Genomic DNA, 26,062 nt, shown 5'->3' with positions numbered 1-26,062 from the left:
GCATGAGGAATTATTGGTTAAATTGGAAAAGATGGGGATCGAAATGAAAATCCAGAGGTGGATAAGGAGTTGGTTAAATGGGAGACTGCAGAGGGTAGTACTGAAAGGGGAACTGTCGGGTTGGAGGGGGGTTACCAGTGGAGTTCCTCAAGGTTCGGTTTTGGGTCCTATTTTATTCAATCTATTTATTGCTGACCTGGGAACCAAGAGTAGGAGTGGGCTGATAAAGTTTGCGGACGACACCAAGTTGGGAGGTATTGCCAATTCGGAGAAGGATCGGGATATCCTCCAGGGAGATTTGGATGACCTTGTAAACTGGAGTATTAGTAACAGGATGAAATTCAATAGTGAGAAGTGTAAGGTAATGCATTTAGGGATGACTAACAAGAATTTTAGCTATAAGCTAGGGACGCACCAGTTGGAAGTAACGGAGGAGGAGAAGGACCTGGGAGTCCTGGTTGATCGTAGGATGACTATGAGTAGGCAATGTGATGTGGCCGTTAAAAAAGCTAATGCGGTCTTGGGTTGCATTAGGCGGGGTATTTCTAGTAGGGATAAGGAAGTGCTAGTCCCGTTATATAAGGCGTTGGTGAGACCTCATTTGGAGTATTGTGTGCAGTTTTGGTCTCCCATGTTTAAGAAGGATGAGTTAAAATTGGAACGGGTACAAAGAAGGGCCACTAGAATGATCCGAGGTATGGAAGGCCTGTCATATGACAGGAGACTTGAGGAGCTCGGTTTGTTTTCCTTCACCAAAAGAAGGATAAGGGGAGATATGATTGCACTCTTTAAATATATCAGAGGGATAAATACCAGGGAAGGAGAGGAATTATTTCAGCTCAGTGCTAATGTAGACACGAGGACAAACGGATATAAATTGTCAGTCAGGAAATTTAGGCTTGAAATTAGACGAAGGTTTCTAACCATCAGGGGAGTGCAATACTGGAACAGCCTACCGAGGGAAACAGTAGGGGCGAAGGACCTCCATGACTTTAAGATTAAGCTAGATAAGTTTATGGAGGAGATGGTATAATAGGATAACGGGCTTAGTCAATAGGTCAATTAAGTGCCAAACTGGTACTTAATTGGGTCAAATTGGGTCAATGATATGATATTCTTAACCTCTTTCAGAGGGTATGGCTGGAGAGTCTTGCCCGCATGCTCGGGGTTCAGCTGACCGCCATATTTGGGGTCGGGAAGGAATTTTCCTCCAGGGCAGATTGGCAGTGTCCCTGGAGGTTTTTCGCCTTCCTCCGAAGCATGGGGCAGGGGTCGCTTGCTAAAAGAGTGGGTAGATCGGCTAATGTGGCCTGCATCTTGCAGGAGGTCAGACTAGATGATCATAATGGTCCCTTCTGATCTTGAATTCTATGATTCTATGATTCTACAAGGCAGCACAAATGGAGGGAGGAGGGACACCATGGCAGAGAGAGACAGAGACATACACGCAGTGTGTGAGAGAAAGAGATGCGCATTGCACCTTTAAGTATGATGACCCCCACTCTAAGTACACTGCCTTTTTAAGTAGATCAGCAAGTTGAGACAGCTGCTGCTGCCAGCAAGCTCCCTCCATCCTGAGCCCTGTCATGTCCCCCCCCCCCCCAACACACTCTATGGAAATGGGGTAAAGTAGCAGAGGGGGCAGGAGAAGGGGGGAGGGGGACACCCTGACATTAGCACCCCTCTTCTCCCCCACCCCTTTGCATAGCAAGCAGGAGGCTCCTGGGAGCAGCTCCAAGGCAGAGGACAGGAGCAGCACACAGCAGTGGGAGGGAGGGACAGCTGACCTGCGCGGCAATTGATAGCCTGCTGGGCGCCTGCTCCACAGGGAACTTAGGGGAGCGGGGAGCTGATGGGGGGCTGCCGGTCCACCCTGGTTCCAAGCCCCCACCACTAGCTCCAATGGGTTGCTCTTTCTGCAAGCAGTGGACAAAGCAGGCAGCTGCCAAACAACGTTATAAGGGAGCACCGTGCAACTTTAAACAAGCATATTCTCCATTTGATCAGCAACGTAACAATGAAACAACGTTAACCGGGATGACTTTAAGTGAGGAGTTACTGTACTTTATTACCAAGATGCAGTTACTGTTCATAATAAAAACGTAAGCAAATGTACTGGTCTATTTAAATGCAATTTTAGATTTGTTTTGCTATGAAAACAAGCTTTAGCTAAGCTTCCAAGGCTCCTTCAAACCAACAAGAATTACTTATCTTGCAGCCACAAAGGACAATGCTATTCTAGAAATGCCTACATCATAATCCTTATCCCCTTTCTACTCCACCTTGCACAAAAATCATGTGTCCCTTAAAAAGGCCGGGAAGACAGCCTTACAGCTACAAGATGACAGCCACCTGTGTCCTAACAAGAATATAACAGTAGACAGATCTGTTAAATAGGTGCTGTTGAATGCAACATGAAGGTAGGAAAAAAAAGCCAACAAATAAGAAGTGTTGCATCTTCAGGACTGGAATAATTGGCAATTTCTTGTTTTGTTGCTTCATAGTAGATGATACAGTGTATATGGTCCAAGGATCCTACTAAGATAAGAAATATGATGTGACTATTTCTAAAACTAGAATCAGCAAAGACTGAACAAGAAACATCTTGATGGTTCCACAATCCAGAATCCACTACTTCAGTTTAGAATATTACAGAAGGCTGCATAAATGTACAATTTTAAATACCCTATCACCAAACTCTTAAGATGTAAACATACCAATTTACACTAAGTTTAATTAGGTGTCACAAATTTAGTTTCACAGCATTTTCTGTACCAAGTTTGATATCAGTTCAGTAATTCTGGTAACTATGTTGAGAACGTAATGATCTATTTTGACCACTAAACATGTAGTAACAGCCCAGAGAAGTACTACCATAAACACAAGCTGCCCCCTTATGCCTGTGCCATCTCTGACAAACTACAGTTTTAGAAACCTTTTTCATAATTGACTCAATATTAGTAAAATATAACCATGCTCTACCTAGCATGACTATCATGGGTAGGGGTATCTATGTGGCCACTTTTTAGCAGTTCTAAAACTTTTTCTGGGTAGTCCTCCAGCAAGGCTGTACTGACTAGAGCTAGGACCACATTGCAACACCCACACTAACAATAAGACATTACCGAGATGCTACTGATTACGGCACACCACCAATCTAGTTTACAGCTATATTTGTAATATGGACTGGTGATTAGAAGTATTTCCATTAGTTGGCAACAATGCTTCAAATGCCACTTTCAAGCCGGATGCAACAAACAACATAAAATAAACGGATAAAGTTGAAAATACTCTAAAAAGAAACACAGCAACAGCCAGACCATTCTTAGGCACATGGTATGTATGTTGCAAACCCATTTCTTTCCACAGAGCTCATTTCAAGTGGGACAAAGCTTAGAACTCTCTTTAGGATCCTTTATAAGAGTGGCAAAATTAGCATGGTAACCCTAACGTTAGCATGCAGACTATTTAATCTATATGTTTCTGAAGTCCAAACAACAACTGATTAAAAGGGTGCAGGAGAACGGTGTCTAGGATTTTTTTTTAACTGAAAACATCTGTCTGATAGGTGTCAGTGCCACAGAGAGTTAGTGTTGGGCTACTGAAGTTTATCTGATGATAATTCAATAGGATAAAAAGCGTTTTAATCCAAGAACCAATCAAGATACTTCAAACGCACGCATCCCTGGGCATGCTACATAAAATCATAGGACTGGAGAGGACCTCGCAAGGTCACCTAGTCCAGTCCCCTGCACTCATGGCAGGACTAAGCATTACCTAGATCAGCAGTTCTCAAACTTGGGCCGTCGCTTGTTCAGGGAAAGCCCCTGGCAGGCCGGGGCCGTTTGTTTACCTGCCACGTCCGCAGGTTCGGCTAATCACGGCTCCCACTGGCCGCAGTTCGCCACTCCAGGCCAATGGGGGCTGAGGGAAGGATGGCCAGCACATCCCTTGGCCCGCGCCGCTTCCACAAGCCCCCATTGGCCTGGAGCGGCAAACCACAGCCAGTGGGAGCTGTGATCAGCCAAACCTGCGGACATGGCAGGTAAACAAACCGGCCCGGCCCGCCAGGGGCTTTCCCTGAATAAGCGATGGCCCAAGTTTGAGAACCACTGATCTAGACCATCCCTGACAGGTGTTTGTCTGACCTGCACTTAAAATCTCCAATGGTGGAGATTCCACAACTTCCCTAGGCAATTTCTTGCAGTGCTTAACCACCTTGACAGTTAGGAAGTTTTTCCTAATGTGTGTGAGGCTAATTTTCATTTTAGTAGTTAGATTTTTTTTAAAACATTTACAATTTAGTTGTATTTCATCACTTAGGCTGCTTTTTTAGACTTTGCACTTCATTCAGTCTGGACAATTAAAATACAGCACTCAGTTTCACTTACTGGTTCTCCCACATTAACACAATGCTAGTAGATACCCAGAGTGTTCCTCAATAATGGAAGAATCTGACGGTGAATCTATATGAAGACTTTTTGGACAGTTCATCTAGTATCTCTGCAATTCCACCAGTACTAGCAACAGTGGCAATGCAGACTATACAAGCATTTTACCACACCATCTAAGCTTGATTCAAGTAGGATCAGAGGATACTGTAAAAACACCTATGCACTGTCTACACTAGCATTTTTACAGGTGCTAGCACCAGTGGTAGACAAACAGTACAAGAGGTCCTAGTGTGTGCAAAGAGCAGATGTATAAGTTAAGATTCTGTAAAGGAACATAAAGGAACAGATATACAATTAAATACTGAATTATTTTCCAGCAACTTCATCTGAACACAAGATCTTTTTAAGCTATATTTGCCTTTAAACTATAAAGATTTTAATCTCTGAACTACATCCCAATTTCTCTTGATTTACTAATCTCACTCTTCACTAATACATTTAGATAATTAAATCTTTGAAACTGACCACTTCAGGGCCGTACTTGGCCAAAAAGGGGACAATGGCAAAGTTATTTCTAAATGATATTTTACTTATATGGCACATTCTGAATTTATGAAAATTGTATCTATTATAAAATCATAGAATTGTAGGACTGTAAGAGACCTCAAGAGGTCATCTAGTCCAATCACCTGCACTCAAGGAAGGACTAAGTATTATCTAGACCATCCCTGACAAGTGTTTGGAGATTTTTAAGAGCAGGTTAGGCAATGATGGAAATTCCACTACCTCCCTAGGCAATTTATTCCAATGGTTAACTACCCTGACAGTTAGGAAGTTTTTCTTAATGTCCAACCTAAACTGCACATGCTGCAATTTAAGCCCACTATGCTTCTTGTCCTACCTCAGAGGTTAAGGACAACAATTTTTCTCCCTCCTCCTTGTAACAACCTTGTATGTATTTGAAAACTTATGTCCTCTCTCAGTCTTCTCTTCCCCAAACTAAACAAGCCCAATTTTTTTCAATCTTCCTAATAGGTCATGTTTTCTAGACATTTAGTTATTTTCATTGCTCTTCTATCACAGAAAAGTTATCAAAGCCACAGAATCAGAACCAGCGTGTACCTGTATGGGGAGCAGTACCACAGGACCAGGAATGTGCACATGTGGAAGAAAAAGTGCAAGGAGTCAGGGAAACTGAGGAGCACGGATACTTAGTCCCACTTAGCCCAAACTCATCCCACCCCTGAGAAGGAGTCTGCCATACAGAGTATGGCCAGCCACTGTGCACGGCACACCTGTGATTGGATTAGGTAGGGACTGACATGAGACTAGCTGTCATTCAGGCAGCATATTCCCCCCATCAGACAGCAGGGTCACCAAACAGCCCACAACCTGAAGCAGCATTTTGGGGAGGAGGGGTGTGGTGAAGATTGGGACCAAGTATTATTAAGAGGAAAGAGTACTGACCTCTTCAGCAACCCCCCCCCCCCCCCAAAAAACCCTACTGAATGGAACAGACCCTCCTTGCTGCAACCACACCCCCACTAGGGACCAGATATTACACTTCCCCTCCCCTACAAGGGAACAGTATTCAGAGCCCCTCCTCCACAAACACACGCACTCCACAGGGAGCAGGTGTACAGGCCCTCCCACCCACACTTCCGGGTGTGCAGGGCCCGATCTACACACACACACACTCCCTCCCCCACAGGTATTCACGTCCCCCACCACACACACACACACATATACAGGGGATGGGTATATGCCCCGCCCCACCCCACACAGGGTGGTGGTATTCAGGGCCCCGCCTCCATAAACACACACTCCGCCCCGGGAACGGCTGTGCCACCCCGTGCTGGACCCGCCGCGCCGGGCACCAGGGACCCGCCCGCAGAGGCGAGGCGAGGCGGGCGCGGTTGGCGGGCCAGGCCCAGCCGGCTCCTCACCGTGTGCTCGTGCTCGTCGGCCCGGGCCCGCAACAGCAGCAGCGCCGCGGACGCCGCGCACAGCAGCAGCCTGGGCAGCTCCATCCTCCCCGCCGGCCTCCTCCGCGTCACCACCGCAAGCACCAGGCTCCCCCCGAGCCGCCCTCGCTCTGCCCGGCCCGGACCCGGACCCGACCCCGACCCAGGCGCTGGCGACGAGACGCTGCTTCCGCTGCCCCGGCCACGTCATCCGGCCGCACACCGGAAGCGCTGCGCCTACGGTGGCGAACGGGAGCCAAACGTCAGCGCGCGCGGCACCAGCGGCCTCCGCGGAACGCCCCCCGCGCGAGCCACCTCCTCGCGGCGCCCGAGGCAGCGCGCTGTGGGCACGGAGGGCGGGGCTGCCTCCAGCCCGTTCGCGTGGGTGGAGCCAGTGCGGGAGGGGCGGCCCCAGCCCGTGCACGAGGGGGAGCCATTGGGGATGACAAAGGGGGAGGCTGGCAGTGCCTCAGGTTACCCTATAAAGACAACAGGAGCAGCCGCTTTGACCTGGCCTGGGCAGCATCTGGCCGGCCAGGCCCAAACACTGGGATGGGGCTGCAGGTAGAGGATAGGGGAGCAGCCTGCCGAGGGTGACCAGATGTCCCAATTTTATAGGGACAGTCCCGATTTTTGGGTCTTTTTCTTATATAGGCTCCTATTACCCTCCACCCCGTCCTGATTTTTCACACTTGCTGTCTGGTCACAGCCTGCCAGGCATGGTGGCCCCACAGTTATGGGAGTGGGGCCCTTGGAGTAGTGTCCATCCCCACTCCCAGCCCTTGGGGATGGGTAAGCCTGCCAGCCACACTCAGGGCCGGCTCCAGACCCCAGCGCGCCAAGCGTGCACTTGGGGCGGCATCCCAGCGGGAGGGCGGCAGGCAGCTCTGGCGGACCTCCTGCAGGCATGCCTGCGGAAGGTCCCCTGGGACCGCGGCTCCGGTAGACCTCCCACAGACGTGCCTGCGGAGGGGCCGCTGGTCCCGCGGCTCCGGGGGAGCATCCGCAAGCATGCCTGCAGGAGGTCCACCGGAGCCGCGGGGCCAGCGGACCCTCCACAGGCACGTCTGCGGGAGGTCCACCAGAGCCGCGGGACCGGTGACCGCTAGAGCACCCCCCGCGGCGTGCCGCCGTGCTTGGGGTGGCGGAAATCCTAGAGCCGCCCCTGGCCACACTCTGGCTCTCACTAGCCTTGGTTACTACTGCAGGGTGACCCCAAAACACTCACAGCCCCAGATTCCCCCCCCCCCCCCAAAATTACTTTCTGTGCATTGGGTCACAGCTGGCAATTTCATCAAATGTCCCCTTGTTCTTGTGTTGAGAGAAAGGAAGAACACCATTGTTTTATACTTTTATCAGGTCCCCTCTTATTCACCTTTCTAAGGTAATCAGTCAATCCCTTCAGTCTCCCCTCATGAGTGTTTTCCATGCCCCCCGTTATTCCCATTACCTTTCTCTGCACCCTCTCAAATTCTACATGATCATTTATGAGCTGGGGTGACCAGAACGGCACACATAGAGTTGAAGGTATACTATTGTTTTATGACCTTTTCCATAATATTTGCTATCTCATTCCTGTTGAATCCTAACATCTGGTGTGATAATTTTTTTTTTAACTGTAGCTGCACACTAAGCCAAAATCTTTGTTGAGCTGTCAGTAATGACAACACAATCACTTCATATGATAAGATATGTGTAAACTATTTTTCCCTCTATTGTGCATAACTTTGCATTTATCAATTCTGAATTTCATTAGCCACCATGTTGCCCATGCATGTAGGTTGGTTAAGTCCCTCTGAAATTCTTCAGTCTTCTGTGGACTTTCCTACCAGAAATTTGGGGGTTTTTTTTAATCTTTTGGAGCTTATTAAAAATGATGGGAAAAGTCACAAAGAACTTTAGTGACTAGCGGGAATTAAGGTAGAATGTGTGTGGGCTAAGACAGTTCAGCTAAACAAAATGCACTTTATAAACATAATTCTGCACTTTGATAACCCCAAAACATTATGTCAACTGTTCATTTCCTGTAAGTCTATCTAAGCCAAGTCCTAAGGCAAATCTAAATATGGACAGGTGTGACAGTCTGTACCTCGGAGGAACACCCTGCACCCCCATGTTCATCCTTATCATATAATTGTGTGGTATCCAATGCAAAGTTTGTCATATCGGGTGTCTTTTGAAGGCTCATGATGCGCTGAGCATTGTTATAGTAATGTTATAGGTTGTAATTTCATATACATAGTTATGAGGCTGAAAATTTGTCCTCATGGCTTAAAACAAGCCCAGGCAAAACTCTCCAGGAGCAGAGGGACAGTTCACACCTTATCAGGGCATGTATGGGACAAACCCAGCCCAGCCTGACAGGAACAAAAGACACTGGCCTAGGCAGCAACAAAGGATCTGTTGGACTCTCAAGTGAGTCACCCCACTTCCCTTTGTCAGTTTGGAACTATGATGAGGTAATGCTCACCTGACTCTGAAGGGTGGGGGCAAAGCCAAGAGGGAAGAAAGAACAGGATAAAAAGGAAGACATGTTTGCCATGCTCTCTATCTTCCACCTCCATCTATAGACACCACCCCTAGATGACCCAAGCAGTGATCAAAGGTGAGAGCCTGGCTGAAGGGCAACCAGCCAGCCTGTGGTGAGAAGCATATAAATTGGCACTGAAAGTGTTAAGATCAGCTTAGAATGTGTTTTGCTTTTATTTCATTTGACCAAATCTGACTTCTTGTGCTTTGACTTATAATCACGTAAAATCTATCTTTTGTAGTTAATAAATTTGTTAGTTTATGCTACCTGAAGCAGTGCGTTTGCTTTGAAGTGTGTCAGAGACTCCTCTTGGGATAACAAGCCTGGTACATATACATTTCTTTGTTAAATTGATGAACTCATAAGCTTGCAGCGTCCCGTGGGCATAACTGAACGCTGCAAGCTGGAGATTCCTAGGGTTGTGTCTGGGACCATAGATATTGGCTAGTGTCATTCAGTTGCACAATCCAAGCAGCGGCTGGCTAAAAGTGCTCACTCATGTAGCTGGGAGCAGCTTACATGCCAAAGGCTCTGCATGAACAGCCCAGGAGTGGGGGTTCTCACAGCAGAGCAGGGTAAGGCTGGCTCCCAAAGTCAAGGATTTGAGTAACCTAGCAGATCACCTGTCCAGATAACACCAGGGGAAGGTCACAACAGGACAGTAAGCAATCAGATTATAAATATTCCATTTCCTAGTCAAGGACCTTCTGTTAGGTTTCTGTGCAACACAGAGTAAAAAATAAAATAAAAAACACCCAAAGGCTATAGAGAACCCAGCTCATTACTCCCAATTCTTGTGCTGCAGTTACTGGATCAACATTCTCTGCACCTATTAGTGACTGTAGAGCCTTTCCACTGCCAATTCAGTTCAGCTTGGAGATTGGAATCCATTGTGGAGTGTTTAATTCTGCACTAGCTGAAAGAAAACCCCAGTTGGGGTTGCTAGGAGTACTTTCAAGCTGCTAATCAGGCATGTCCTTGTTCGCATCCAAACCACTCTCAGTGGAAAATTTATTTTGAAGTAGTTTAGGACCATGGCACAAGGGGAGGAAAATATTAATTTCAAAGCTAAACACAAAAGCCAATATAGGACAGAGTTGGCACCCTACCAAAGCACAGATGCTTGGAGACATAAGATGCCCAGGAAGTCACTTTGTCAAACAAGGCAGGCATGTTTACACAAACAGGTGTGTGAAAAGTTCACACACAGAGCTATTAAAGGAGGGGTCCTGCTCCTGCTGCTTGTCCTAATCATGAGTACAAAGCCCTGCTCACACTGTGTATTGCTGAGGGTGGGGTATGGCAATACCCAATCCTCTCCCCATAATAACCTACAGAGACCCATTAAAGCCTTTTAAGCATAACATTCACTTTGGGGAGGGAAGATGGAGACCTGTGGGGGCGTTCTTTCAGCACCTCCATTTGTTACCAACTAAGCATATGTTGTTAAGTGGCTGATAGACTATTCCAAAGTTCTATTGTGATAGTAAAGCAATTTTGTTTTGTTAGCACACAAAACCGAAAATCTAGTAGTTAAAAATTACCACTTAAAGTGCTGCAAAGTGGTGGCCATAAGCACTGGCAACTAAACATGAACATTTTCTCTTTCAAGAAGAAAAACCTTAATTTCCAGGGATTACCTTCTACCATCACAGACTCAGAGCAGCTCAAGAGCGAGGGAACTGGGGGGTTCCAAAGAATGACAAAGCCAGGTATGCAAGATGCAGAAATCTGGTGCAAGCGTAACTGTGACTCCATCTTGTCTGCACACCATGTGCTCCTTCGGATGCAGTGTGCAAACAGCACTTTAACCTAATCACATTGAGACCCAGTTAAAGTATTTTGCCGACAACTCCACCTCCTTGATTGGTGGCGGGAGAACACACGTTGATCTTTGTTTCACCTTTTCCATCCAATACTCGCCAAACAGTAAGAGCCAGAACACAAACTATAATGTATCTCTCTTCCAAATTATCACTGAAACTCAGGTGCAGGTGATAAAAACCTTCTGTACGTGGCCCAAATGCTTTGGTCTGGCTCTTCAGAGCTGGGGTGGAGTAGTGAGAGCCCTGACAGCTCATTAACATGTGCTCCAGAATCTAAGCTTCAATTTTGCAACAAGGGATGGATTCTGAGGCAAATTCTGCAGCCAAAATAGGGGCGTCCCCTTGAGGGAAGGGTTTGGCCCTGGGCTGCATTAGCAACACCAGTTCAACCTGTTCAAGGCAATCTGTTAAAGCCATTGTGTACATTTGAGGTGCTAAGTAATTTGGCAGTCTTAGATGGCAGAGTTCTGAAACAGTGGAGAGTGTTCCGGGGCATGACTGAAGGGCAGTATCAGCTGGGAGGGCCCAGCACTGAAATAGAAGGGTGTCATGAATGGAGGTTGAGATTGAGGTGCACATTAGAAAAGCTATCTGGAAGCCAGGACTTGAACAGGGGGGATGCAGGGTTCAGATGCTTTGGAAGAAACATGCATGTGTCCCTCCTGCTACTACACACTTTCATAAGCACTAAAAGCCACATCAGCCTTTACAGATACTGACAGGTATTCTACACCCAATATTTCTGGGAACATTTTAGAAAACCTAACGACAAGCCAACGTTTTCTTGCCATTGAAAAATACCATGGAAAAAGTTGCAGTATCACTTCAAATGTTTCTACAGTATTGGAGATGTGAACAGTAGTGCCGGATTAAGTATGAGAGAATCAGGTGAGCCTGACTCAGCAAAATTATATTCCAAGATAATGGAAATCCAGAAAATGCATCCGAAGAAGTGGGCTGTAGCCCACGAAAGCTTATGCTCGAATAAATTTGTTAGGGCTTGGCTACACTTACAAGTTGCAGCGCTGGGAGTTACAGCGCTGGTCATGCAGCTGTGTAGGGCCAGCGCTGGAGTGTGGCCACACTGACAGCTACCAGCGCTGCAGTGTGGCCACACTTGCAGCATTTCCAGCGCTGTATTGAGAGGTGCATTGTGGGCAGCTATCCCACAGAGCACCTCGTCCCATTTTGGCGCTGAGTATTGTGGGAAGGGGAAGGAAGTGTGTGGGTCATTCCGCTTCCTGTGCCAACGCCCCGTGGTGCATCGCTTCACATCCCAGCATTCACAGTCTTTCCGGCCATGTTTGGCGCCATTGTGAGTCTCTTTCAGTTTTTTACTCTCTGTCTGTGAATCGTGATTTCTGTGGGAAATGGAGCCTGAGCTGCTGAGGACTGTGCTGATGAGTGTCGCCAGCACAACACGTTTGGCAGTTGAGCTATTCCTTCAGCTCCAAAGTGACAGTGAGGAGTCCGACAATGATATCGAGTCGCCTGCCGCGTGTGACACTACAGTGCTTGTGGCATTCACGGAAATGCTCAGCACCGTTGAACGCCGCTTTTGGGCTCGGGAAACAAGCACTGAGTGGTGGGATCACATCGTCATGGAAGTCTGGGATGATGAGCAGTGGCTGCAGAACTTTCGTATGAGAAAAGCCACTTTCATGGGACTGTGTGCTGAGCTAGCCCCCACCCTGCGGCGCAAGGACACAAGATTGAGAGCTGCCCTGACGGTGGAAAAGCGGGTGGCTATTGCAATCTGGAAGCTGGCAACTCCAGACAGCTACCGGTCGGTCGGGAACCAGTTTGGAGTGGGAAAGTCGACCGTTGGAATCGTGTTGATGCAAGTTTGCAGGGCAATTAATTGCATCCTGCTAAGAAGGACCATGACTCTGGGGAATATGCAGGACATTGTGGATGGCTTTGCACAAATGGGTTTCCCTAACTGTGGAGGGGCAATAGATGGGACGCATATTCCTATTCTGGCACCCCCCCACCTAGCATCAGAGTACGTTAATCAGAAGGGGTATTTCTCTATGGTTCTCCAGGCGCTTGTGGATCACCATGGGCGTTTCATTGACATTTACACAGGCTGGCCTGGAAAGGTGCATGATGCACGCATCTTTCGGAACAGTGGCCTGTTCAGGAAGATGCAGGCAGGGACTTATTTCCCAGACAGGAAGATCACAGTAGGGGACGTCGAAATGCCCATTGTGATCCTTGGAGACCCCGCTTACCCGTTACTGCCTTGGCTCATGAAATCCTATACAGGGAAGCTTGACAGGAGCAAGGACCGGTTCAACTACAGGCTGAGCCGGTGCCGAATGACTATGGAGTGTGCTTTTGGGCGTTTAAAAGCCCACTGGAGGTCCTTGTATGGGAAGCTAGACTTGGGGGAAAGCAGCATCCCAGCGGTTATATCCGCATACTGTACCCTCCATAATATTTGTGAAGGGAAGGGTGAAACATTCAGTCAGGAATGGACCACCGAGGTTCAAGTCCTGGAGGCTGAATTTGCACAGCCAGAGAGCAGGGCTACTAGAGAGGCCCAGCACAGGGCTACAAGGATTAGGGATGCCTTGAGGGAAGAATCTGAGGCTGAAAGCCAACAGTAATGTTTGCTGCCTTGCATGGGAGTTAAGTGCAGTGGTTACACTGTTAGGATTCTATTATTCCGTAACATGATTTGCAGTGACTGTTTCTTTACTGGGATAAGGTATCTTTCACTATCTGCAATAATAAAGACTGTTTTCAAAGCCAAGATTTATTTTATTGAAAAGAAAAAAAACTTCATTGACAGACACACAACATTTCAGGAACCTAAAAGGGCAGGGGGGTGGGTTGGTGAACTGTACAGTCACAATTGTGCATATGTCCTGTCTGCAGTGCTGTGCAATGGCTGCTGCACTTCAGGGTGCATATACTGCATGGTGATGGGGGTTGAGTGCAGAAGGTAAGGGTCGTAGTTCTCAGGGCTGGTTGGTGAACGTACAGGTGTTGGAGGCAGCTGGTGGTGGTAAGAACCTGGATGCTGGGGAAGGGGGTTTGGAGCTGACATTGGGGCAGAAGAGAAAAAAATTTGGGTCGGGGGGGCTGTGGGGCAGCACGGGACTGCTCTGCCTGCATGTCTATGATAGCCTGGAGAGAGTCCGCTTGGCGCGACAGGATGTCTAGCAGCTGGTTTGTGCTTTTCCTCTTTGCCACAGCGTTTCTCTGCCAATGTCTCTGGCGGATCATGCTTTCCCTTTCTCTCCACTGCTGCAGCTGTTTACTCTCTCTAGCAGAGTAATCAATAACTGTTTTCAGCATGTCTTCCCTGGTCTTTCGGGGCTTTTTCCTCAGATTCTGCAGTCTCTGTGCAGTGGTAGATCTGGTCAGTCCAGCAGTCAAGGTCACTTTAGGAAGGCAAAAATGGCAACAGTTAACAGGGTAGCATTGTTTTCATTATCTCATCCAGACAGTAATTCCCACACACTGAAGGAGTTTTCAGTCCTCACCTTAGCATACTTTTCCCACACACATAACACAACAGAAGCCACGAAATGGTGAGTGAGGGGTACTGGGTGCTTCATGGCTGTGCAGGGCTTTCTGTGTGTTGGGGACAGCAAGCAGCTGCAGGGGGGATCTGCACTAAACAGTCTCCCAACATTTTCCACAGGAGTTACTCCTGGAAGATATCTCCCTGCTGCGGGTCACTAGGGAAGAGCGGGAAGGTCTTCTACAGCAATGCGGATTCCGCCCTGGCCCCTATGCAGCTTGCCTGTGTGTAGCAATGGTCCCCCCACCCCTCGCGGCACAGTGGCGCGGACATGTTAGCCTGACTGGGACAAGGACCACAGCGGCTCTCCCTATAAACCTGCACAGGCACATTGCCCACGCTCTGGCTGAAACTTTTGCGGAGATTACTGCAGCCGATTACCGCGATGTGATAGACCACATCAATGGGCTATTCCACATCTAGGCAGGCATGAATGCAGCCCTAACCCCCCCTCCTCTCCCAAAACTTTTCCACCCAGAAAATAAAAGCCGCTTACCGGTAACCCGCTGCTCTGCTTGTCCTTCAGCAACTGCTGGCTGCTGCGATTGGCTTCCTTCCTCCTGGCTTGAGAAGAGCTCCTGGCTGCATGCCTCCTGGGACTCTGGGGTGTCTTCCCCCCATCCCAGTAGCTTCACTCGCGGTTTCCACACCCCCCCGCCTCCTCCTCCTCCTCCTCCTCCTGCTGCTCCTGTCCCCCACCCTGCTCAGAAGTGTCCATCGTGGTCCTCGGATTGGCAGTGGGGTCACCCCCAAGTATCGCGTCCATCTCCCTGTAAAAACGGCAGGTCGTGGGGGCAGCACCGGATCGGCGGTTCCCCTCGCGGGCTTTGTAATAGGCACTCCGCAGTTCCTTTACTTTAACCCTGCATTGCAGCGTGTCCCGATCATGGCCCCTATCCAGCATGGACCTTGATACCTGCTCAAAGATATCATAATTCCTATGGCTGGAGCGCAGCTGGGACTGCACAGCTTCCTCCCCCCAAACACTAATGAGGTCCAGCAACTCGCCATTGCTCCATGCTGGGGCTCGTTTGCCGCATGGAGGCATGGTCACCTGGAAAGATTACCTGATTGCACTCCACACCTGGCTGCAGCAAACAGGAAGGGGATTTTTTTTAAATTCCCAGGGCATTTAAAGGGCGGGTCACCTGAGGCCACAGCAGTAGAGTGCATACTGATGAGCAGAGTGGCTGAACAGGAATTCTGGGATAACGCCTTATTCCCTGGAGGCCAATTAAAGCGCTGGTGAGTGTCCACACCTGATGAGCAGCGCTGGATCACCAGCGCTGCATTCCTTATACCCCAACCCGAACAGGTGCACAGCCAGCGCTGCAGCCAGGGAGTTGCAGCGCTGGTTGTGCCCTGTAAGTGTGGACAGGGTGTAATTGCAGCACTGGAAAGCCTCCACCAGTGCTGCAACTTGTAAGTGTAGCCAAGCCCTAAGTCTCTAAGGGCTTGGCTACACTTACAAGTTGCAGCGCTGGTGGAGGCTTTCCAGCGCTGCAATTACACCCCGTCCACACTTGCAGGGGACAACCAGCGCTGCAACTCCCTGGTTGCAGCGCTGGCTGAAAACCCATCCCAGCAGGGGTATAAGGAGTGCAGCGCTGGTGATCCAGTGCTGCTCAGCAGGTGTGGACACTCACCAGCGCTTTAAGTGTCCTCCAGGGAATAAGGAGTTATCCCAGAATTCCTGTTCAGCCACTCTGCTCATCAGTTTGCACTCTACTGCTCTTGCCTCAGGTGACCAGCCCTTTAAATGCCCCGGGAATTTTAAAAATCTCCTTCCTGTTTGCTGCAGCCAGGTGTGGAGTGCAATCAGTTAATCTTTCCAGGTGACCATGCCTCCACGTGGCAAACGAGCCCCAGCATGGAGCAATGGCGAGCTGATGGACCTCATCAGTGTTTGGGGGGAGGAATCAGTGCAGGCACAGCTGCGCTCCGGCCGTAGGAATTACGATATCTTTGAGCAGATATCAAGGTCCATGCTGGATAGGGGCCATGATCGGGACGCACTACAATGCAGGGTGAAAGTTAAAGAGCTGCGGAGTGCCTATTACAAAGCCCGCGAGGGGAATCGCCGATCCGGAGCTGCCCCCACGACCTGCCGTTTTTACAGGGAGATGGACGAGATACTTGGGGGTGACCCCACTGCCAATCCCAGGATAACGATGGACACTTCTGAGCAGGCTGGGGGACAGGAGGAGGAGGCGGAGGCGGAGGCGGCGGCGGCGGCGGCGGGGGGGAGGAAACCACGAGTGAAGCTACTGGTATGGGGGAAGACACCCCAGAGTGGGCATGCAGCCAGGAGCTCTTCTCAAGCCAGGAGGAAAGTACCCAATCGCAGCAGCCAGCAGTTGCAGAAGGACAAGCAGAGGAGCGGGTTAACGGTAAGCGGCTTTTATTTTCTGGGTGGAAATGTTTCTGGAGAGGAAGGGGGGTTATGGCTGCATGCATGCCAGCCTCTAGATGTGGAATAGCCCGTTGATGTGGTCTATCACGTCGCGGTAATCTGCTTCAGTTATCTCAGCAAAAGTTTCAGCCAGAGCGTGGGCAATATGCCTGCGCAGGTTTATAGGGAGAGCCACTGTGTTTCTTGTCCCAGTCACGCTGACGCGTCCGCGCCACTGTTCCGCGAGTGGGGGGGGGATCATTTCTGAACACAGGCAAGCCGCGTAGGGTCCCGGGCGGAATCCACATTGCTGTAAAAGAGCCTCCCGCTGTCCCCTAGTGACTCGCAGCAGGGAGACATCTTCCAGGATTAACTCCTGTGAAAAATGTTGGGAGACTCTTTAGTGAAGAGATAGGGAGATAGTGAAGATCACCCCTGCAGCTGCATCTTCACTCAACCCCTCTATCACTCCAGATTACCCGAAGCAACCAGCTCCCCTCTATCAATCAAGCCCCACTTCTCCCTCTATAAGCACCCCTAACTCACCATTTCGTGGCTTCTGTCGTGTTATGCGTGTGGTAAAAGAATGCAAAAGTGCGAACTCCCTCAGTGTAACAATTCATGTCTGGAGATAGTGGATACAATGCTGCCCCTGTTAAATGTTTCATTTCTGGGTTTCTACAGTGACCTTGACTCCTGGAGTGAGCAGATGTTCCACAGCACAGAGGCTACAAAATTTGAGAAAAAATCCCCGAAAGAGCAAAGAGGACATGCTGAAGACTGTTCTTCATCACTCTGCTGCAGAGAGAAAGGAATTGAAGGAGTGGCGAGAGAAGGAAAGCATGATCCGCCAGAGACATTGGCGTAGAAACGCTGTGGCAAAGAGGAAAAGCACAAACCAGCTGCTAGACATCCTGTCGAGCCAAGCGGACTCTCTCAAGGCTATCGTAGCCATGCAGGCAGAGCAGTCCCGTGCTGCCCCACAGCCCCCCCCGTCCCAAAGCTTTTTGCCTTGTGCCCCAATGTCAGCTCAAACCGCCTTTCCCCAGCATTCAGGTTCTTACCACCACCAGCTGCCTCCAACACCTGTACGTTCACCAACCAGCCCTGATACCTACCACCACCCTTACCCTCTGCACTCAACCCCCATCACCATGCAGTATATGCACCCTGAAGTGCAGGATTCGTTAAACAGCACTCCAGACAGGACATATGCAAACTTGTGACTGTACAGTTCACCAACCCACACCCCTTCCCTCTTGTGTTCATGAAATGTTGTGTGTCTGTCTGTCAAGGAAGTTTTTTTCTTTTCAATAAAACAATTCTTGGCTTTGAAAACAGTCTTTATTATAGCAGATAGTGAAAGATACCTTAGCCCAGTAAAGAAAGAGGCACTGCAAATCATGTTACGGAATAATAGAATCCTAACAGTGTAACCACTGCACTTCACTCCCATGCAAGGCAGCAAACATTACTGTTGGCTTTCAGCCTCAAATTCTTCCCTCAAGGCATCCCTAATCCTTGAAGCCCTGTGCTGGGCCTCTCTATTAGCCCTGCTCTCTGGCTGTGCATATTCAGCCTCTAGGACTTGAACCTCGGTGGTCCATGCCTCACTGAATGTTTCACCCTTCCCTTCACAAATATTATGGAGGGTACAGCAAGCGGATATAACCGCGGGGATGCTGCTTTCCCTCAAGTCTAGCTTCCCATACAAGCAACGCCAGCGTGCCTTTAAACGGCCAAAAGCACACTCCACAGTCATTCGGCACCGGCTCAGCCTGTAGTTGAACCGGTCCTTGCTCCTGTCAAGCTTCCCTGTATAGGGTTTCATGAGCCAAGGCAGTAATGGGTAAGCGGGGTCTCCAAGGATCACAATGGGAATTTCGACGTCCCCTACTGTGATCTTCCTGTCTGGGAAAAAAGTCCCTGCCTGCATCTTCCTGAACAGGCCACTGTTCCGAAAGATGCGTGCATCATGCACCTTTCCAGGCCAGCCTGTGTAAATGTCAATGAAACGCCCGCGGTGATCCACAAGCGCCTGGAGAACCATAGAGAAATACCCCTTACGATTAACGTACTCTGATGCCAGGTGGGGGGGGCCAGAATAGGAATATGCGTCCCATCTATTGCCCCTGCACAGTTAGGGAAACCCATTTGTGCAAAGCCATCCACAATGTCCTGCACGCTCCCCAGAGTCACGGTCTTTCTTAGCAGGATGCGATTAATTGCCTTGCAAACTTGCATCAAAACGATTCCAACGGTCGACTTTCCCACTCCAAACTGGTTCCCGACCGACCGGTAGCTGTCTGGATTTGCCAGCTTCCAGATTGCAATAGCCACCCGCTTTTCCACCGTTAGGGCAGCTCTCAATCTTGTGTCCTTGCGCCGCAGGGTGGGGGCGAGCTCAGCACACAGTCCCATGAAAGTGGCTTTTCTCATACGAAAGTTCTGCAGCCACTGCTCGTCATCCCAGACTTCCATGACGATGTGATCCCACCACTCAGTGCTTGTTTCCCGAGCCCAAAAGCGGCGTTCAACGGTGCTGAGCATTTCCGTGAATGCCACAAGCACTTTAGTGTCACACGCGGCAGGAGAATCAATATCGATATCATCGTCGGACTCCTCACTGTCACTTTGGAGCTGAAGGAATAGCTCGACTGCCAAACGTGTTGTGCTAGCGACACTCATCAGCACAGTCCTCAGCAGCTCGGGCTCCATTTCCCACAGAAATCGCTATTCACACACAGAGCAGAAAGACACTCACAATGGCGCCAAACGTTGCCAGAAAGACAGAATGCTGGGATGTGAAGCGATGCACCACGGGGCGTTGGAACAGGAAGCGGAATGACCCACACACTTCCTTCCCCTTCCCACAATACTCAGCGCCAAAACGGCGCCAAAACGGGACGAGGTGCTCTGTGGGATAGCTGCCCACAATGCACCTCTCAATACAGCGCTGGAAAGTGCTGCAAGTGTGGCCACACTGCAGCGCTGGTAGCTGTCAGTGTGGCCACACTCCAGCGGTGGCCCTACACAGCTGCATGACCAGCGCTGTAACTCCCAGCGCTGCAACTTGTAAGTGTAGCCAAGCCCTAAGGTGCCATAAGTACTCCTGTTCTTTTTGCAGAAAAAGTATGTTTGTTGCACACAAAATATGGCACTAAAATGTGACTTGACTGAAGCACATTTTTTAAAAAATAACCTCCATTTTAATCAATCAGTAAAATGATTTTTGTACATTTAAGTGATTTGAGTAAAATTTGCCATTGAGCTAATTTTCTGCTGCAGAAGAATGTAAAAAAATTTGACCGAATTATCAAGAGTATGTTGTGCAAACATGTAGTAGGTGCACAAACATCCCAATCTACATGTGCAGTATGCAAACATCCTGGTGTACATGCACAATTTGAGTGCCAAAATTATGCCTAGTATCAGAGGGGTAGCCGTGTTAGTCTGGTTCTGTAGAAGCAGCAAAGAATCCTGTGGCACCTTATAGACTAACAGACGTTTTGCAGCATGAGCTTTCGTGGGTGAATACCCACTTCTTCAGATGCAACATCTGAAGAAGTGGGTATTCACCCACGAAAGCTCATGCTGCAAAACGTCTGTTAGTCTATAAGGTGCCACAGGATTCTTTGCTGCTTCTACAAAATTATGCCTGTGTGGTATGCATGCAGTTATGAAGACTGAGTTAAGGTTGTACCCAAACTGAAGAGACTGGGAAGTTTATATTGTCAGTAATTGGAAGTTTATTCTGCAAAATTTAGACATATTTTTAAAAATATCCCAAACAAGTTACAGTTAGAAGTAAAAAACACAGCATTAAGCATCGGTTGATCAAATAATAAACAGAAGGCATATAAAAGCAATTTTCATAAGCTAGCGATAACATACCTTTCCCAAAAGGTAAACAGCATACATCATCCACTTGTCACCAAGTATTGCACAATGCCAAAAAAATAAATAAATACACACATTCTGATCTTAGAAAATGTCAACTGAACATGAAAAGTCCTTCATACTTTATGTTGTATGGATTGATTAGAGCTGATTACAGTCACTTCCCCCATTTTGTGCGACTGGCAAATGCCACAGTCTGATCTTTTCTCATTGCAGCCTTAGGCATTGATTTTTATGTTCTCTTCAGAATTGTAGCAAACTATATTTTGCTTCAAACTTTCATAAGCTGGGCAGAGCTCATAGGGGGATGAGCCTGCATTCACTGAAGTCCCTGGCTAAATCTTCCACTGACATCAGTAGAATCAGGATTGGGCCCGTTGAGTGGTTTTTGACAAACATTTCAGTCCAAACAGCTTTATGTTTACTTTTTCGAAAGAGGGGGTTGGAGAAGGATACAGCTTGGGCTGAAGCAACTCAAGATCCCCCCCACATCACTCAGTCAGTGCATCCCAGTCCAGATTTGGACTGCCTGCCTCTTGGGAATGAGCGGAGAGTTCAGTCTCCACAGTTTGTTGGCAGACAGACTTAGAACTGAATAACAGGGCTAGGTAGTCTCATCTGCTCTGGTGGGTTTTGAATGCACACTGGACTGAGAGCAAATGCATTTCACTGACCAGCCATCACATGGTCACTGCTGACCCAGCCTCACTTGAATCAGTGTTTTGGAGGTGAAAGACCATTAGTGGTCTCCCTGGGCTTCCATCTTAAAACAGGCGCCTTTTTTTAATGCTTCAATTACAAACTTAATTACAAAGCATTTCTTCTTCCTCTCTTTTCCTACTATTTCAGCACACTTTGTTGCATACGCAGAGACAATCTGCATTATATGCTCATCCAACACAAGAGCCTAAAGATGAAAGGAGACTGTTAAAGCACTGAGCCCTAAATAGTTTTTAATGACCAGCTGCAGACTAGTCAGGGCAAACTGAGGGCCAAATCTCTGGCATCCAATAGGGTGTGCTCAGGTTTTATGACACCCCAGCTTGCCTGGGGTTTGAAAGCCATGCCCAATTCCCATGTTTACATGAAACAGGCATACGAAGCCATGATATCTTCTGCTCTTCTTGGTAGACTAAAAACAGTTCCTTGTTCTAGATTGCCAGGCATACAGACCTGCAGCTGATCCGCTTTGTCCTCCCAAGGGCAGAGTTACAGGGAGAATATCACCAGTGGCTGCATTTGGCTCTAGCTACATAGTGGCACACCTGCACTAGACTGTAGGGTGACATGTTTCCTCAGAGTGTAAGTGGGGCCTGAACAGACCATGTTTGTAATGAACCTTGATGCCACTGTCCCAGTTGTGGTCTCAGAGCAACACAGTTGCACAATAGGCTTTGGAAAGTACAGAAGAACGCAACAGACACTTGTTTAAATGGACACTTTGGTATGAGGAAAGTTCTGAGCAGCAAAAGAGGGAGGCTGGCTGGGCAGAGATGTGAGGGTTGTTTTTAGATGCCAGTTAAGCAGCTGAAACAAGTGAGGCGCAGCTCACTGCTGAGCTCAACCATAAGGTCTTAATCATTCCAGTAAAATTCCACCGCGGAGATGCCATCAGAACATGTCCCTCTGACCAAACTCACATTAGAGGAAACGTGTGTGACAGTGTCCTCTAGTGGTACAGAGTCAGAGTTAGCCAGGGTTGAATGGACAGAGTGCAGGCAGTCTCTCCCCCTCACCCCCAGCCTGCATGCCTGCTTTAACACAGGGGTTCTCAAACTTCATTGCACCCCGACCCCCTTCTGACAACAAAAATTACTATATGACCCCAGGGGGCGGGGGAACCGAAGCCTGACCCTGCCCAAGCCACCCAAGGGCTTCAGCAGCAGGCAGGGGGCCTGTAACCTGAGCCCCACCACCCAGGGCTGAAGCCCTCGGGTTTCGGGGCCAGGTGGTGGGGCTAGGGCTTCAGCCCCAGACCTCAGCAAGTCTAAGCCAACCCTGGCAACCCCATTAAAACAGGGTTGCAACCCATTTTGGGGTCCCAACCCACATTTTGAGAACGACTGCAAGTTTAACATACAATGGCTACAGGTTTATCTGGAAAGGAAATGTTCTGAAATTGGGAGAGGGGCGTCTTCATGCTTTGCTCTTTTCCTTCTGCCCCACATTCCTCAGTTCATATACCCTGGGAGATAGGAAAGCAGTTAATTCCTGCAATGCTGCAGCACAGAACTGACCTTAGGGGCAGAGCACGAGAGAGCTACAGAGGCAAAGGAGCTGCAGGTTGCACAGGGATAAACCAAAGGGCAGAACCCACCAAGATGTGTGCAACGTAAAATAGAAGTGAGCACTGAACAGGATCTGGCCCCTGAATTAACTCTCCTCTTCAGTTTTATTTCCTTTAACTCATTCCTTCCATTTGCAGTTTCATTTTCTCCTCGATTAGGTAAAGAAACTTTTTTTCAGTTCAATGGAAAAGTGCTGGGGACTGCGCCCGCTAGGGAAAGGGACACAAACCCAACTCCTGCTCTCTGCATCTCAACCCTTCCCCCCGCCTAAAGCGAGTCACCAGCAAGCTACGGCAAGCCAGCATTCAGAGCCTGTAGTGTTCCGAGTAACACCTGGTTAGTGGAGGAGAACACTCATGTACTTTTAAAGGAGCACCCATGGCGCTTGCTTGCAGTATATGAGACGAGGAGGGTGAGGTAATATTGTTTATTGGAGCAGCTTCTGTTGGTAGAAGGGATGAGCTTCTGAGCTACGTAGAGCTGCACTGAAAAGAGAGTTTGCCCTTGATTGTGAACTGAAGATGCATTTCACAAGTGCCACCCTGAACTGTTTGAATGACCCACATCTCTACAAAGCAACAGTAGGAGACACCCAGTGGATTCCTTCTTCAGCAACTCCCTCCATTGGCCACTTTCTGTATTGCAGGGGATAGGGAACTGCAACTCTGGTTGCTCTGTTGCCTGCTTACCTGAGCTCTCTCTGAGACTAGAGGGCTGGGTTCAGCTAGAAAGGGATGGCTCCTCTCCCCCACACAGCTACCACAGGGAGAGAAGCTGAGAACCAACACGTTATTGTTACCCAATTCTCTACCCTGGGCAGGGGCAGAGTAGCCTCTAACTTGTGCCAGCCATCAAAGGTTCCCTGTGAGCCATGTCAGCCAGGGATTGCTGGAGCTCCTTGTGTTTTCCTCACCCCAGGCCTGAAAGCCAGCTACCCCAACTCTCTGTGATGACGACTTTAGCAGTGGTTTTTGCTCCTTGTGCCATCTGAGTGGCACAAGGGGGGGAGCAGAACGAAGAAGCCCTTTGACCTTTTTGAAAACACTCAGCCCTCAGGTGGATTTGGTTGGACACGGCTACTGTAGGTGCAGGTTTGCTAAACAGGATGCTAAACAGGTTAAGCAAGCAAAACCCAACCACTGAATGGGATGTCTGTGCCCAGTGAAGTAAGCAACAATTAAATCCATATTTGAGCCACAAAATACATACACCTTATCAACACACGCTATTACAGGGCATAAACAGCCTTAACACAGATATGATACTCAAACGCGTACAGGGAAGGGGGAAGGTCAAAGGACTGCTAAAAATTTCTTCCCCTAATGCAAGAGGTCAGCTATTTGGATTTAAAGTAACAAGGCCCCTAGAAGGCATGTATATAGAGCTGTTTCATGTGACAGAGCAATTCCCTCACCAGCTGTTAGGGAGTCTTGCATCCAATGCAGTGTATATAGCACCTCACTAGTGTCTTTCCCCATCCAAAGACAATGGGGTGGGCAGAGAAAAGGGCTGTATAAAAATGACTTTTGCTTGAATAAGGAAGTCTTCACATAGCCCTTTTTGCAAAACCATCATGTCCAATAACTATTAAAGGAAGATCCGTTACAGGAGATTTGGTGGGAATGAGCCAGTGTTCAAATGTTACACTACCAAACTACTGAGATCCACTCTTTCGATGAAGCTCATGATAAGCATTCTTTGAAGACAGTCTCTGAAAGGAGCTTTTACATTTTCTTTTTTTCACATTTTCCAGTGATTCTCTTTAGTTGTTTTTACAACTCTCGGGGTGTAGGGTTCCAATGAGGACAGCATGTTCTTGATGAGAGGTGTAACCCCATATGAGGTGTAAAACTGTCAGAAGACTCGTCCAAATTCTCTTTGCCACCTTGGCTAGTTTTTCCTTAAAATCTAGAAGTCCCAAGACACTCCACAAAAAGAAAAAATGTCACAAAAAGCTGGGCGATTTCTCAGTGAAATGTTACTACAAAATGCACCAGAGCTGGGGGGCAGGGAGGGGGAAATCATCAGGCTTCCATCTATAAATAGTAAAAAAGATCCTTTAAAATGTCTGTATATATATATTTTTTTCTATATATATCTGTACACATAACACACTAGAATATCTCATATTCCAATGATCTCAGGATTCAGCGACCTCGTGGGGGCACAGGTGGAGGAAAAAAGTTTTCGCTGCTTACAGGCCTGCAACAAGACACAGAAGCATATTAGAAACCCGAGAACAGGGGTGTGGAACATTTCATTCTTACACTAAATAGAACATTGTATTTGATATTTAAGTTTGCATAAGAAGGGCAGAGTCTTATGCATTTAAGTTTACCTAAGAAGGTGAGCAGGAACTGGCAATCAGTAATTCATCAACAGATGGGAATAGAACCCAAGAGTCCTGTGTAATGCTGGACAAATCACTTTAACCTCTCTGTCTTGGTTCCTTCATCTATAAATGGCTACACCAGTATAGTAGCTGCCTGCCTCACAGGGCTGTTGGAAGATTTAATGTCTGTAGAATTCTGTGTTATATTAACGCTCTGAACTTGCAGAATCTTTCTTCTGAGGCTCTCAGAATGAGAGCAAGGGGAGGGATATAGCTGGCAGCTGCAAGCTTCAAAAGCTGATTCACACCTACTTTAGGGGGGTTAGTTATACAGTTGCAAGAGCCAAGGAAACATGGAATTCACTGCTTCTGGACATGGCTGGCAACTGTATCTGGACTTATTGTAACAGCTGGAGAAGTTTAACAACATCTGTAATTATACAAGCTAGGATTCTAAAGCCTGGATTACACAGAGTGGCACTGGTTTAATTAAAGGGATTTTGTTTTAACTGAGTTTGCAGCAATGTTAAAACACACCTTTAGTTAAGCTAGTGCAGTTTTAGGGCTGAGAAAAGTCCTAAAGGTAAACAAATCTACTTCCAAGTGTAAAACCAGATTGTTCAGTGGGAGGGAGTCCCCCTCCACACATATACAGCATTGCCTGTGGGTGTATTGTGAGGGGTTCTTCTCCAAAGGATCATGTATTGAACCTCTGCCAAAGGCATACTGGATTAGATGGATCAATCTAATTCAGCATGGCAAACACCATGTTCCAGTAACACAGTACCTTTTAGCATGTAAGCTGTACTAATAGGATTGCCAGTCAGGTTACTAACCAGGAAATTAATTCCACTAAGTACTATGTGAGTGTAAAATGGATTCCAGAATTTACACAAAATTT

At 48.1% G+C, this 26,062-nt stretch overlaps 2 protein-coding genes across 2 annotated transcripts in view; both read right to left on the bottom strand.

Annotated features, from left to right (window-relative positions):
- The window catches only part of TM9SF3 (transmembrane 9 superfamily member 3), an 89,435-nt gene extending 82,851 nt beyond the window's left edge, over window positions 1-6,584 (bottom strand). Inside the window, exon 1 of the mRNA XM_045024563.1 lies at window positions 6,341-6,584. Within this exon, the coding sequence (XP_044880498.1) occupies window positions 6,341-6,424 (84 nt within the window). The 5' untranslated portion in view covers window positions 6,425-6,584. The remainder of the gene's footprint in view (window positions 1-6,340) is intronic.
- A 13,782-nt stretch (window positions 6,585-20,366) lies between these two features.
- The window catches only part of PIK3AP1 (phosphoinositide-3-kinase adaptor protein 1), an 80,081-nt gene continuing 74,385 nt past the window's right edge, over window positions 20,367-26,062 (bottom strand). The window contains exon 17 of the mRNA XM_045024228.1: window positions 20,367-25,031. Coding sequence (XP_044880163.1) covers window positions 24,977-25,031 — 55 coding nt within the window. The 3' untranslated portion in view covers window positions 20,367-24,976. The remainder of the gene's footprint in view (window positions 25,032-26,062) is intronic.

The sequence above is a fragment of the Mauremys mutica genome, chromosome 7 (genome assembly GCF_020497125.1).
Source record: "Mauremys mutica isolate MM-2020 ecotype Southern chromosome 7, ASM2049712v1, whole genome shotgun sequence".
NCBI lineage: Eukaryota > Metazoa > Chordata > Testudines > Geoemydidae > Mauremys > Mauremys mutica.
Note: the sequence above shows the minus strand (reverse complement) of the source record. Positions and strands in the feature narration are given on the sequence as shown.